The 14,063-nt window shown below is 42.6% G+C and overlaps 2 protein-coding genes across 4 annotated transcripts in view; one reads left to right on the top strand and one right to left on the bottom strand.

Moving 5' to 3' along the window:
• Positions 1-3,816, bottom strand: part of IL6 (interleukin 6) — a 70,090-nt gene extending 66,274 nt beyond the window's left edge. The window contains exons 1-2 of the mRNA XM_083705432.1: positions 3,693-3,816; positions 1,653-1,726 (exon numbers count right to left, since the gene is read on the bottom strand). The gene's annotated coding sequence lies outside the window, so the exon portion shown is untranslated. The remainder of the gene's footprint in view (positions 1-1,652; positions 1,727-3,692) is intronic.
• The window catches only part of RAPGEF5 (Rap guanine nucleotide exchange factor 5), a 134,097-nt gene continuing 123,749 nt past the window's right edge, over positions 3,716-14,063 (top strand). Inside the window, exon 1 of one of the 3 annotated variants that reach the window (XM_083705266.1) lies at positions 3,716-4,328. In XM_083705266.1, the coding sequence (XP_083561392.1) occupies positions 4,140-4,328 (189 nt within the window). In that variant the 5' untranslated portion in view covers positions 3,716-4,139. The remainder of the gene's footprint in view (positions 4,329-14,063) is intronic. The other 2 variants (XR_014556737.1, XM_083705267.1) reach the window with 2 other exon arrangements.

Genomic DNA, 14,063 nt, shown 5'->3' with positions numbered 1-14,063 from the left:
TGAATCTGCAGAAGGTGAACAGTGACTCATATCACTGCCAGTGCCGGACTTAGGGGTCTCAGATTTCAGCAGCGTCCCGTGTGACGCCAAAATTTGGAGCTCCCCTGCCTCTCATCTTCCATTCTATGTCGCAACTGAAGCCCTTGAGTCTCTGTGGCCAGTGCATCCGAACCAGTCACGCTCCCCCAAATCTGCCTCTGATACTGCAGCAAAAGCATCAAACGCACATCTGGCTGTGCAGGTGGTTTGCCCCTGTCCACACACAACTGAAATGCATGTGTCAAATATATCACATATATCAAATAAGGTTCCAAACCCACAGAAGAACAAATAAGAAACTCACAGAAAAACACTCAGGAGCCATGAATCTAATTTTGCAAGTGAAAATAGTTTTGCTGTGGAACTGACAGGTGCTTCAAAGTGTCTGTGATATGGCATGGTAGAAGAACAGCTGTTGGAAGCGAAATGAAACTCTAGATTTCTACTGGGCTCATTCATGTTCCTTGTGTAAGCTTAAGCAGCTCTTTGGATCCTGGCTGCAACTGGCTGCGCTGCATTGCTGGCAGGCGCCATGGCAAACTGCCTGTTAGGCCAAGCCAAATGAAAATGTGTGCTGGCCTGTGTTTCTTATGGAGTCTCTTATGTTAATCAGCCCTGCAATTTAAAAGCTGGCCTTTCCCCTGCAGATTTCTCCCCCCCCCCCTTTATATCCTGGGGATAGATTGATGCTAGATGTTGACTAGGCATCATCTTTGGGACCCAACACTAACATTTTTGGGGTGGTGCTGCTGGTGGCTTTTTGATGGGAAAATAATACAAGGAAATAATGGGTTAAAGATTCTTCTTAGGCCATAGCAGTATTTCTGATCTAAACCAGCGACACCCACCAGTTGATTTTTGTGAAAGGAAAATGGTATGAAAGAAAAAGCATGTCCTATTTAAAGTATAAGTGCTCAAAATAACATGCGGTTTGGCCCTCAATTTAATGACCTATAAGGAAATATATATGCATATAGAGGACCAAACAGCACAATTGAAAAACCAGTCTTAGCATTGTATTCACACATCTCAACTTGGATCATGCACCCCTGATTTATTTCTAGGAGTTTTGTGTGTGTAGTACACGTTTTCAGATCCTTAGAAAACAAATGGTTAGCTTGTCTCAACACAGAACATTTCTTCAGTTTAACCTTGATCTGCAAGGGGGGCAAGGCAGTATATTAGCAACGGCATTTTTATGACACAGAAGCAGAGATGCCCAATAAAAGTGTTAACAGCTTTAATTTCCCCAAGGAGACATAACAACCCCAACCCTTTCCTCTAATTTGTTAAAATGACAATATTATTGGTGACGTGAGCTAATATTTGTAGCTGAAGTACAGCAGATCCTGCGGTCAAAGCAGTTTTCTTGTTTAGGCCAATGTTCTTTTCAGATATATTAAAACAACAGCGACAATGCAGGACTGTGGCGAGAGATCTAGTCACATATTTCAAAATTTGAAAAAAAAAACACACACAAAAAACCCCAGCTTGGATTTTATTCTGAGTTCATTTTACTCTTTGTTTAAAACCAAATGTACAAACAAACAAAAAAACACACAGAAGATTAATAAACGCAAAAACAGAACTTAACAGAAGCATTCTGCACTTACATTACTCCTGGAAAGAAGGAGGTACAGTTGCTCTGTATTGGTGGAACGGCCACTATATCCAGTGGGTGATTTGCCTGGGAGGGGAAAGACACACAACCAGAAAATACAAAATAAAAATAAAAATCAGAAGCATAATGGGCATCTTCCCAGAATCCTTGGAAACTATACCAGTGTCCACCAATCAAGAACTGTGCTAGCAATTATACCCACATCACCCATAAATGCCTGAAGCCAATGAACTCATTATAATGGGGACGTGCCCTCAATCCATCACCTGTATAACAACATACATGATGCCACAGCTCCTCCCCTCACTCCCCTCAGCCCCAGTGGCACAACCAGCAATAACCCTGTTGCTACTAGTCTCCAGGTATCCTTCCAGGCAAATGTTCAAATCCCATTATGTTCCTCACAACCACTGTTTTGGAGCACAACCCTCCAGAATACAAAACACACATGACCCACAATACAAAACACACACATACACACCGGACATAGTAATGTAGGATGTTGCCTTATACTGAGTCAGGTCATTGGTCCATCAAGTGCAGTATTGTTTACACTGGCAACAGCTTGCCAGGATTTCAGACAGGAGTCTGTCCTGTGGGGTGGGTTTTAATAGCTAGGAGAGGCATATATGAATTGCAATCTATCCCTCTAGGTGCCCACATGTGTGGGTTGAACGTAGTTTATAGACTCATCCTTGGCAGCAAAATTAAAATATAGGAATTAGGATGTAAAGCCTTCTTCCTCCCCTCAAGGTCCATAGGGACAAGATCAGATTTTCAAAAAGGTACTAGCCCTATCAGGGCAATGATTTCAGTGATTGACAGGAAGTTTTGGAGGAAAAAAGAAGAGTGCCAATTTGGAGAAAAGATTAGAACTCATCCCTCCATTCTCCTTTTCACCTATTGAACTTGATAGACTGGTATAATGCAATACAATCTGAATTTTACATGTACCTCTATACTGGAGTTGTCTCTCAAGCAGTGGGCCAGGAACCACCTGTAGACCTTGGGCTACTTTCAGGCTAACTTTGTTGCCAGATGCCTCTCACTTAGAATCACAGAACTGTCGAGTCGGAAGGGACCGCAAGGGTCATCTAGTCCAACCCCCTTCAATGCAGGAATCTTTTGCCCAATGTGGGGTTCAAACCCACAACCCTGGGATTAAGAGTTTGTCTGCCCTGCCCCTTTGGCCTTTCGGTTGGGTCAGTGCCAGCACCAGCCACTCCTTGCATGCTGAGTAAAGTTAGCCAGGAGACAGAGAAAAGGTCAAAGGTCTCCCTCCATTATTTCATCCTAAAATTGTAAGTGCCAACAGTTTGTTGTAGCATATGTGTATATGCAATACATATGTACATAACAGAACGTTGTTAGAAAATGGGAACTGTACCATATTGTTAAACCATTTCTACAGTTGTCGTTATAGACTGAATTTGTCAGAACATTAAGGGAGAGCCGTTTTGGCTTACGATAAACATTTATTGTTCAACAAATTTGTTGACAACATAAAAAATGTGAAAATGGGCTTGCCGTATGGATGGGAGGTGTGGATATTTAAGACATGGCATTCGCTGCTCAGGTGCCTTGTTTACCAAGCATCAGCTAGAGAGAGCCAAGCGCAAAGGCCTGAACCCCAAAACCCAGGTGTGCAATAATCACAGGTGACACGTTACACTTCTCTCTCTCTCTCTCTCTCTCTCTGACTCTGAAAGGAAAGGATGAGCGGCACATTCTGGATTCCATTAGTAAAACTTGCTCATTATTACTTTTTAATGGAAATAATCCAGCAAAGTGAACATTGTTATTATTTATTTCAGAACACACTTCAGGTAAGACATCTAATTTGAGGTCTCTTGTGTGATTTCCTTAGCTTTGGAGAGGAAGCGAAACGGGGGTGGGTGAGTGGAAGGAAGGAAGGAAGGAAGGGAAGCAGTGGCCCCTAAGGTGCCTGCAGGAACAGAAAAAAAGGAGAGGTTTCAGTCAACAAGGTAAAACAGCACGTCGTGACTATTGTGTCCGCCCCTTTTCAGGTTACCTGGACTTTTGTTTGTCCCCGTCATAGCCAGGCGGCGAGAGGAAAGAGAGAGAAGGGGAGGGAGGGAAAAGTGGCGGGCTAAAGCGCGCCAGGCTCCTGCCGCATTTTCCTGCACCTGTGCCACCAAGACTTCCCGCCCGGGCCTACCTCGGCCGGGGGCAGTGCAATTTGAGGAGCAGGCAGGCAGACGTGTTTCCTCCCTGCCCCCTTCCCAAGCCCAGAAGGGAGGCGGGGGACGCCGCTACTGCTCTGACAGCTACGAACGCCTTCGCCTGCAAGGCGCGCTTTGCATAACAAGCGAAAGGTGTGTGTATGCGCGCGCGCGCGCGCCAGCGGGCTTGAGTGAGGCTGCTGAGAGGCAGGAAGAGGGACGCGGCCGGAGCGAGCAAGCGAGGGAGGGAAGGAGAGAGGAGGAGGGGGGGGGTTCTCCTCGGGAATGTAGCATGCATGGCTGGGGGCTCCGTCAAGATGCAGCCCCTGTGTGACAGGGCCGACTCTCTGCTCATCGGCAAGAGCTCCGCCGGCGCCAGAGAACAGGAGCAGCAAGTGCAGCTGCGGCAAAAGCTGAGGGAACTGCCGGCGCTGCTCCGGAGCGGACTCACGCTGCGGAGGAAGAGCTCAGCCGCCGGGGGCCGGGTAAGAGTGTGTGCCCGCGTGTGTGTGTGTATGTGACCGCCCGTATGCCTCCCAAGGTAGGGAATCTGCCCTGCATTTGGCAGTTAAGCCCCCACCCCCACCGGCCTCCACAGGGCAAAGCCTTGGGGAGTTTTCTCCGTGCGCAGGCTTTGCACTTTGCAGGGGGGTATGCAATGGCAACGCGACGCGCGAGACTCTTACACACATAAAAGAATGGGATTGGGCAACAGTGAAGCTGCAGCCCTATATATATTGGCACCCTTGCGCAAATATCGTTAAAGTCTGTGGAATATGCACAGTATTTGTGGCGATTCCGGGGCCTTGAATTCCCAGACATGCTGAAGTTAAAGAGAGTTAACGTCCTGTAGTTGTGGTCGCTGGTTGGAAGGAGGCCTTGCTCTATATGGTATTCTGGCTGTGGACAGAAAAGGAAGAGTAGAGGAAGCCACTGGCTTATCTGAGGAATTATTTACTTGAGAGAAATTAGGCTTGCAGACCCATCTTTGACATGCTTACTCAAAAGTAAGCCCTGGTGTGTTCATTGGGGTTGTCTCCCAGGTAGGTAATCATTGGTAAGATTGGTTTTTGCTTGGAGACCATTTGGTTTGTTGAGTCTGTTCCCTACGCTCATGCCACAATAAACCAGTTAAGCAATAAAATGTTGTGCCATTTCTGAATGTGTCTCAACTCCTTTTGCTGGTTTGCAGTTTAATGTGCTGTGGTGCTCAGTAGAACTTATTCCCAGGCAAGGATAATAGGTTCTTCTGGTCATCATCCCCTGGGACAAGGTAGCATGTGAATAGGTTGATCATGGATACAATCTGTGACGACAGAGGACAAGATGGTTGGACAGTGTTCTCTTCTCGAAGCTACCAACATGAGTCTGACCAAACTGTGGGAGGCAGTGGAAAACAGGAGTGCCTGGCGTGCTCTGGTCCATGGGGTCACGAAGAGTTGGGCACGACTAAACAACAACAAGATACAATCAGCAGCAATTGTCCTGGTCCTTGGTCAAGGAAATGTCTACTGGCAGTTTATAAGGGTTGTCCCTGTCAGAGCGGATAGTTATGTTGCCTTGTGTCTACTGGCCCTACTTGTTTGCTCCATCCATCTTTGATATATGTACAGTATAGATTCTGTATTCCATTGATGAATCATCAGTTAATGGTTAGGGCTGCAATCTGATCAAATAATTTTTAGCCATATCTACTGTTTACATTTGCATACAGTAATTTTGCATATACAATTCTGAAGCAAGAAGCATACGTTGTTTTTGGATGATGTATACATGTGCTGTAGCAAGCATAATCTTAAAAGAGGCATTCTTTCTGTGAGTTTGTGAGAATGGGTAATCCCTCTTAAGATGGTGTTTGCTATTTGCAGTTTTAAGAAGTACTTGTATTAAAAATGTACTTGCTGGGGGGAAACATACCTATTGCAATTATGCATCTCTGTAAAGAAGTCCTAGGTTGTCTTTATGATCTCATTCAATTTGTAGCCATAGAATCATGGAATTGTAGAGTTGGAAGGGACCATGAGGGTCATCTAGTCCATCCCCCTGCAACGCATGAACATTTTGCCCAAAGTGGGGCTCAAACCCATAATGTGCGGCTCAAACCAAGATCGTCTAATGCTCTACTGACTGAGCTATCAAGGCTCATAAAACAAAGCTTTTTTCACATGTAACTTTAATACTAGAGGTAGTTATGATTAATTATAGCTGAATTATGTGATTATAATACCCATATGTTACATCTGATGCCACATTCATTGCTCTGAAAGTCTTTTTAGGGATTGTTCATAGCTGTAACTGTTCACTTGGATCTGACATTTGGGAACATGTGAATAGTGCAGGTTGGAGGCAAGATTCCTCATGGGGATAGGTTACCCATGGCATTTAAATGCTGTTGTATGCAAGTTGTTCATATGTCAAAATAATTATCTTTAATATTATATGCGTGCCCAAAGCTCTGTTCAAACAGTAATTACATATGAAGATTATACTTGTATGGCATCTAGAAGCTTTGAAACGAGGTTGCTCATAAATAGCATCCTAGTTAAGGCAGACCTTCATTAGTCTATGAGTTATCAAAGCGTAATTGTTGTTGTCATCTCCCATTTTGCAAGTAAGGGCATCCGGATATTTAGTACAGGTACATGACAATTGCAAGGCATCCGAGTGACAGAACCGGAAACGTAGCTAAAACTCCTTGCCTTCCAGTCATACATTTCAGAAACTAGCTATTAGTCATAAGTTATGTGTACACAAACAAGAACACCAGAAAAATAAATTGTAAAGTTGGCAGCCTGATATAAGTGGATGATGTGGCTTATTTTGTGTCTCCAACATCAGGCAGACATTGTTTACTCATTAGGCAATTAAAACATTCTGAAAACTTGATCAGATATAGGTAAGAACATAAGAAATGCCCGCTGGATCAGGCCAATGGCCCATTTAGTCCAGCATCCTGTTCTCACAGTGGCCAACCAGATAGATGCCTGTGGGAATCTCTGAAAAATGACCTGAGCACAAGAGTCCTCTTGTGGTTTCCAGCAACTCTCTCCTCTTGTGGTTTCCAGCAACTGGTATTCACAATCTGTACTCATTATGACCAGTAGCCATTGATGACCTCATCAATATGTATGCATGTGCTCTGATCACAGTGGAAATGGAAATGTAGATTCTACAGGAAGATTCTACATGGTAGTTTTAATTGTGAAACTTTTTGCCATGGAAATTCTAGGAAGGAAGGTTATCTGCGGTTTCTCAAGGCCACTGGTATGACGATGACTCGAACAGCAAAATCAAAGAACTGTAGAGAAGTCCAATTATTGGAAATTATTGCGCTGCAATTGGATATAATGCCCTCTATTAGCCGCTAGTTGTGGGGGATGCTGTACACAGGTGGCAAAGCATTTAGAAAGCACTGGTGGTGTGAAAGGTATGATGGATGATATGTTGAGAGACTCAGCCCTCAGCCAACCTGGCATGTTGTGACATGGCTGTGGACCCACCCACATGTGAGTTTGACCATATAATGCAATTGATTTATGTGAGAGTATAATAAGAGGGTTAATGAGCAGCAAGGGCTCATGCATACATGCAAGTAGTCCTGCTGCTGTAATTGGATGCTGCTAGCACTCTGTGCATGCTAATGTGTGGTTATTGTTATTGTTATTGCTGTACCCACAGTATTAATTGTGAAGCTACGTGATAGCAAATATGTGTTGAAGACCAAGAGAACCAGGGAGTCAATGTGGCGTAGTGGTTAGAGAGCTGGACTAGGGCCTGGGAGACTAGGGTTCTAGTCTCTCCTCAGCCATGAAGCCAACTTGGTAACCTTGGGCTGGTATCTTTCAGCTGACCTACCTCACAGGGGTGTTGGGAGTATAAAATGGGAGGGGGAGCCATGAGCTCCCTAGAGGAAATGTAGGATAGAAATGCAATAAACCAGCCAACTAACCAACCAACCATTTCCTATATTCCTATGTTGTAGGAAGGCAAGGGACCACAATCTGTGCTGTAGATAGTGCAGAAAAAACTTATGTGTTGATCAAGTGTTGTAATGCTGGTATTTTCTGTTGAAGCTTATTTTGTATATGTGAGGCCCTATATCTACTGCTACACCTGTATACCATATTTTGTATAGAAATATTAATAAAGGGGATAAATACATCCTGTTGCTTGGTCTTGTGAGAGGCATTTTGCTTTGTTTTCATAATATAGTCGAATAATGGGTTTTATATCTAAGATATTCATTGTATGGTTTGCATTAGTGCATGGAAAACCTTAGGTCAGTAGATTAAGCCAGTCCCAATGATTCCATGAATATTTGAAATGGGTGACTTAGTTTGTACAGAAGTAGCATTTACTTTGAAACTGTAATTTATATTGGTGGCCTTTATTTTTTTATTTTTGTACAGCCTGAGCGTTTATTGCCATGGAGATTACATTTGGATAATTTGTAGCAGGTGTCATTATGCGACTAAAAATAGACCCCATATGTATAATACTGAGCTTTTCTTATTGTAATCCTCTGTTTATGTATTCCCTAAGTGAAATAAATCAAGATTAGAATCTCTTGGCTTTTTCTTTACCCTTTTAACTGGTCCTTGCAGCAACCGTTGAAGTACGTGAACAAAGGATAAAATACTTCTATTTCATTTCAGATATAATCAGCAGCTAAGGTTCTTTCAGTTGTTAAATGTTGCTAGTATTTCTTCCTTTTATGTTGATCTAAAATAGAACCAACACTCCCCACACTTTTTCTCTCCCACACACTAATTATCTCTCTTTTGCTTTGTTTGGATTAATGTAAATTTCAGGGGTGGGGAACCTTTTCAGCCTTCTGGACCAGATCCATGGCTCCCTCACTCCTTGTAGGTCACTTTGACATGTGGCATGGCTGCCTACCTGTCAATCAACTGGAATCGCCATGGTGTCAGTTGAAGCAATTTTCCTTTGCTGTGTAGCTTGAGATCGTTTTCCTGCAAAAGAATATTCTGGCCAATCCCATCTGAGCTTGATGTCACCGATGATCAGCTGATCTGCACTGTCTTCAAGCCTCTCTTTTGGTGGGCATTGACTACATTCCATAGTTCCCTTTTATCAGTTTAGTCAATTCTAGTAGGGCTTGAAGATAGATAGCACCGATCAGTTTGGGCAGGGATTGTTGGCTAGCCTCCTACATGTGAGGTCTCGAAGGTGGCAAAGCGAGAACGGGCCTTTTCTGTAGTGGCTCCCTGTTTGTTGAATGCTGTCCCCAGGGAAACTCGCCTGGTGCCTTCATTATATATTTTAGGCAACAGGTGAAAACATACCCCTTCAACCAGGCCTTTGGCTGATTAATATTCTACAGCCTTTTAATTTTGTCTGTGGGAAGGGGGGTTATTGTTTTGCTGTTTCATTTTACTTATTCTCACCCCTGGGGTCTTACGATGAAGAGTGGTATCTAAATCTAATAATTGAATAACAGAAAATAGCCTTACTTCCAGGTTAAGACTGCAATCCTATAAGTATACATAATTAACATGTAAGTAAGTCCCATCAAGGGCAGTTGGACTTACTTTTGAGTAGACATGGATAGGATTCTCACATTCAGCCTCTATTTCTGTCTTGCATTCTACTACTACCTGTCATCCACCCACATCTGAAATTTTATTTTGAAAGGTTCTAAGATAGGTTACAAAATGAAAACAAAAACAAAAGAAAGCCCAGTGTAAATAGCATTGGAACAATTAAAATCCATAAAAATAGACAATATAATTATAATTTGATAATGTATTTCCATTTTGTAAATAGCATTGGAACAATTAAAATCCACAAAAATAGACAATATAATTATAATTTGATAATGTATTTCCATTTTGTAAATAGCATTGGAACAATTGAAATCCACAAAAATAGACAATATAATTATAATATGATAATGTATTTCCATTTTTTAACTGCCACTTTTGGAGTTCCACTGTTGAAGGAAGTAAACTTATGAATACCACTTTGGGAAAGTGTTCTTAGGCCCAGGCCCTTCTTGTGGGGTTCCTATAGGCATCTTGTTGGCCACTTTGAGAACAGGATGCTGGTCTTCATAGGTTATTGGCCAGATCCAACAGGCTTTTCTTGTGGTCTAACTAGTCACATTTTACATTTTCCATTAAATTTAAATTATTTATGTATCAATTTTTTAAAAGTTTCTGCTGTTCTTTCATGTTTTAATTTTTGTATATTCATTTTTCACCTTTGCATTCTGCTGATTCTTTTCTCATTCTCATATTTTTCTTTTGTTACTATGCTTTAAAAATATTTTATTTCTCATTATAGAATTTATTGTATCTTTAGCAAACAAAAAACAAAAAAACCACACACATGAGAAATGACTGCCTGCTGGGTCTACTCCTTAGTAACTCTTTAAGGAATTGCAGCCTTAGAACAAATTATGTACAGCCTTCCTAAATCTAAAAATAATACTAAATTCTTTAGTAGTATTTAATTTTGTGAGGGAAGAGATGCTGGGACCGAAGTTTATCAACACCCTAATCCCTGGTGTACTACATTCCCTCTTATTTACTCAGAAGTAAAGAAAATGCAGTCTGAACATGTTCTGAGTGGATAATTTAATCTGTTCATATACCACATTTAAACCTTTACATTGGAAACAGACACCAGACTGGGCTCCAGTGATCCCATTTAAGTCCAGCAACAAGCCCATAAAATAAGTTTCAGTGACTGTAGATCAATGTTCCTCTTAAAAAAAAAAGAAGAGGTGGAGGAGCAGCAGGATAGGACATGATTTTCTCTCTCTTTTAGCCAGGATGCCAAGTTTAGTGTCTCCACATGCAGTGCCTAGCTTCAGCTTGTTCTGTGTTCACCCCTTAGTACATGGGTCAGCAAACTTTTTCAGCAGGGGGTCAGTCCACTGTCCCTCAGACCTTGTGGGGGAGCCGGACTATATTTTTTTTTGGGGGGGGGAATGAATGAATTCCTATGCCCCACAAATAACCCAGAGATGCATTTTAAATAAAAGCACACATTTTACTCATGTAAAAACACCAGGCAGGCCCCACAAATAACCTACAGATGCAGTTTAAATAAAAGAACACATTCTACTCATGTAAAAACACACTGATTCCCAGACCATCCACTGCTGGATTGAGAAGGCGATTGGGCCACATCCGGCCCCCGGGCCTTAGTTTGCCTACCCATGCCTTAGTAGCTTCAAGCAAATTTCTACCTGTCTTTAGTGCTTTCCATTTGGACTGACATGGACTCAGTTGAAGCATAACTGTACTGTACTGTACTCATTCATGGGTTTCAAAACCACAAACTTTTTCCTCTTAATTTTTAATTCTGAGGAGCAGTAGACGGATAAAGTTTGGGAGAGCATGATTATATGTAGAAACTTATTCAACAACCCCAGTTGTTGGTTTGTGTTAATATCTGAAAGCCCTTGACTACCCTAAATAGTAATTGTCCAAACAGCAGCCAAATAGTGAAGCCACTATAAGTCTTGAATACCACTTATTCTCTTTAATCAAGGAAAGAGAGGAAGACCTGCAATTTATTCAAGGCTGTGCATCTTGACATTTGAAGATGTGAAGCAGAGCTCAATTCCTTTTTAAGTTGAAGAACAAGATTTTGATCTAATGCTTAGTTTGGTGCATATTTACAGAAAAATTAACTTTATAATTTTGAGTCAGCTGCTATAAAATACACGGAGCTTCTTGAAATCTAAACAGGTGTTCTTCTTGAGCCAGTTTTTGTTGACTTCTTCCATGATACCAAAGCTAACTTATCGCATTAGGTAAACATCCTGAAATAGCCAAGGTGTTTAATGTGCATATTTTTTGAAGAACAGCTGACATAGCTGCTGTTAGTTTGTTTTTCATTAATGCTGAAACAAAACAAGCCACACTAAATCTGAAATAGTTGAATTGGCCCAGTTTTTAAAAGTAAAACCCAGGTCTGTTGGTGTGCTTGGTACTTCAGCTGCATCAATCAGGGAATAGCTTTACTGGTTCTGTGTCTAGTTTCTTCTGTCTGGTCCTCTTCCTCTTGTCTGTATCACTTGGATCTATTATGGTGGAATGTCTCTGCCTCTGTATATAGTTAGGTCTGGTTAACATGTGTTGCAACGTTTTCTCTTGCAGCTGGGTGGATTCTGGAGCTGATGGCCTCTTTAAGCCTTTGAACTCTTCATCTAAGTGTGATATGAACTCCCCACCTCCCAACACATCTACACACAGCAGAGTCTCTGAAATTGCTTATGAGCTGAGATCTAGAGCAGGGGTAGGCAAGGTGGCGCTGTGGTCTAAACCACAGGCCCTAGGGATTGCCGATCAGAAGGTTGGTGGTTCAAATCCCCGCAACAGGGTGAGCTCCCGTTGCTTGGTCCCAGCTCCTGTCAACCTAGCAGTTCGAAAGCACTTCAAAGTACAAGTAGATAAATAGGTACCGCTCCAGCGGGAAGGTAAATGACATTTTAGTGCGCTGCTCTAGTTTTACCAGAAGCGGCTTAGTCATGCTGGCCCCATAACCTGGAAGCTGTCTGCGGACAAACGCTGGCTCCCTTGGCCAATAAAGCAAGAAGAGCGCTGCAACCCCAGAGTCGTCTGCGACTGGACTTAACTGTCAGGGGTCCCTTTACCTTTACCTAGGCAAGGTTTATCTTTCCTGGGCTGGATCGGTCCTGTGGAGATCCTTCTGGGTTGGATGGTGCGTGAGCATGCACACCCGCGTTTTTCAGCATCTGTGCGTGTGTGCCTGTGAATTCCGACATCTGTGCAGACGTGATTTCCAGTGGTGCGGAAGTGAGTCCCCACGCTGCGCTGGTTTAGCGCAGCACATGAGCGGGTGGCTCAGTTTGGGGGCAGCTCATGGGCCAGTCAAACGACCTCCACTGGCCACTTCCCGTGGGCCTTAGGTTGCTGACCCCTGATCTAGAGAGACCACACAAAGGCATTAAACTATTCAACCCCAATCAAACTGATGTTAGTTGTAGCTAAGACTGCCATTCTGTGCATGCATACTTGGAAGCGAACCCAACGGATTGTGATTTATAGAGAGCTAGTGTGGTGTAGACAGCCAGTGAAGTGCAATGGTTAAAGTATTGGAGTAGGACCTGGGAGACCACAGTTCAAATCCTCACTCAGCCATGAAGCTCACAGGGTTACCTTGGACCAGTTGTGGTTTCTCAGCCCAGCCTACCTGCCTAACCTACTTCACAGAGTTGTTATGAGGATAAATAACTTTCAGCTCCTTGGAGAAAAGGTGGGACCTAAACATAAACAATGGATAAAGTAGCATATGAGTAAACCTGAATAGGACTGGACTGAAAGCAATGGGATTTTACTGAGTTTAATAGGAGTTTGTCGCAACTAACTTTTGTGAATGAGGGCTCTTGAGCTTTATGATAGCTTAAATTCAGAAGGGGAATGCATGTGGGGATATAGTGCACTACCCTGAGACACATTATTAATGAGTTGCTTAAAGATAAATACAGTGTTTTAACTACTAAAGACTGCACAATCCTATGCACCCAGTGCATGTAGAGATAGTGACTTCTTAGTAAATATGCTTAAGGTAGTGCATTTTCCATTACAGTCCAGGGTGTGATCACCCTCCGCTTTTAGGCTTAAGTGTTAATTCACTGGAAGACAAATTTCAGTCTGCCATCTGAAAACCAGAGCAGCTGTCTGAAACGCAGTTTAGGAAACACAACATACAGATTGTTTTTCAAGTTTTTTTAAAAAAACCTGTTTACTGAATGTTTTCTAGTATACTGCCAAAACTTATTCTTTGATCTGTTCCTCTCCCTTCTAAAGTACAAAAGCTACAGAATAGTATATTATTCAGACACTTCTAAGGTGAACCTGACATGGGAATAAAAGTAGCGAATATTTTACTTGGCTTCCTCATTATTCCTTTCTTGATGGTACTGAATGGAATTACCCATTTGCGACCAGATCAAATCTTTATGGTGAGCTGTACCATATGACTCCCATCTCTCTGCCTGGTTCATCTACCCTTGCCTTGCAAGGTCTTCCAGTCTATCTGACTTCATCCTCTGTCCTAAGCCTTTTAGTGCTTGTTTCCAGCATTGTGGCATCCCTCTACCCTACCTCTCTTTCAATTCTATCTCCATGTGCTCCTTACTTTCTCCTGCTCCTTTTGGAACTATCTCTAGACCAGGGCTACCTGCATGCTGTCTTAATTGTGTGGATTTTTTTTTAGCCCTT

This window comes from Podarcis gaigeae, assembly GCF_964106915.1.
Source record: "Podarcis gaigeae genome assembly, chromosome: 12".
Lineage (NCBI taxonomy): Eukaryota > Metazoa > Chordata > Lepidosauria > Squamata > Lacertidae > Podarcis > Podarcis gaigeae.
Note: the sequence above shows the minus strand (reverse complement) of the source record. Positions and strands in the feature narration are given on the sequence as shown.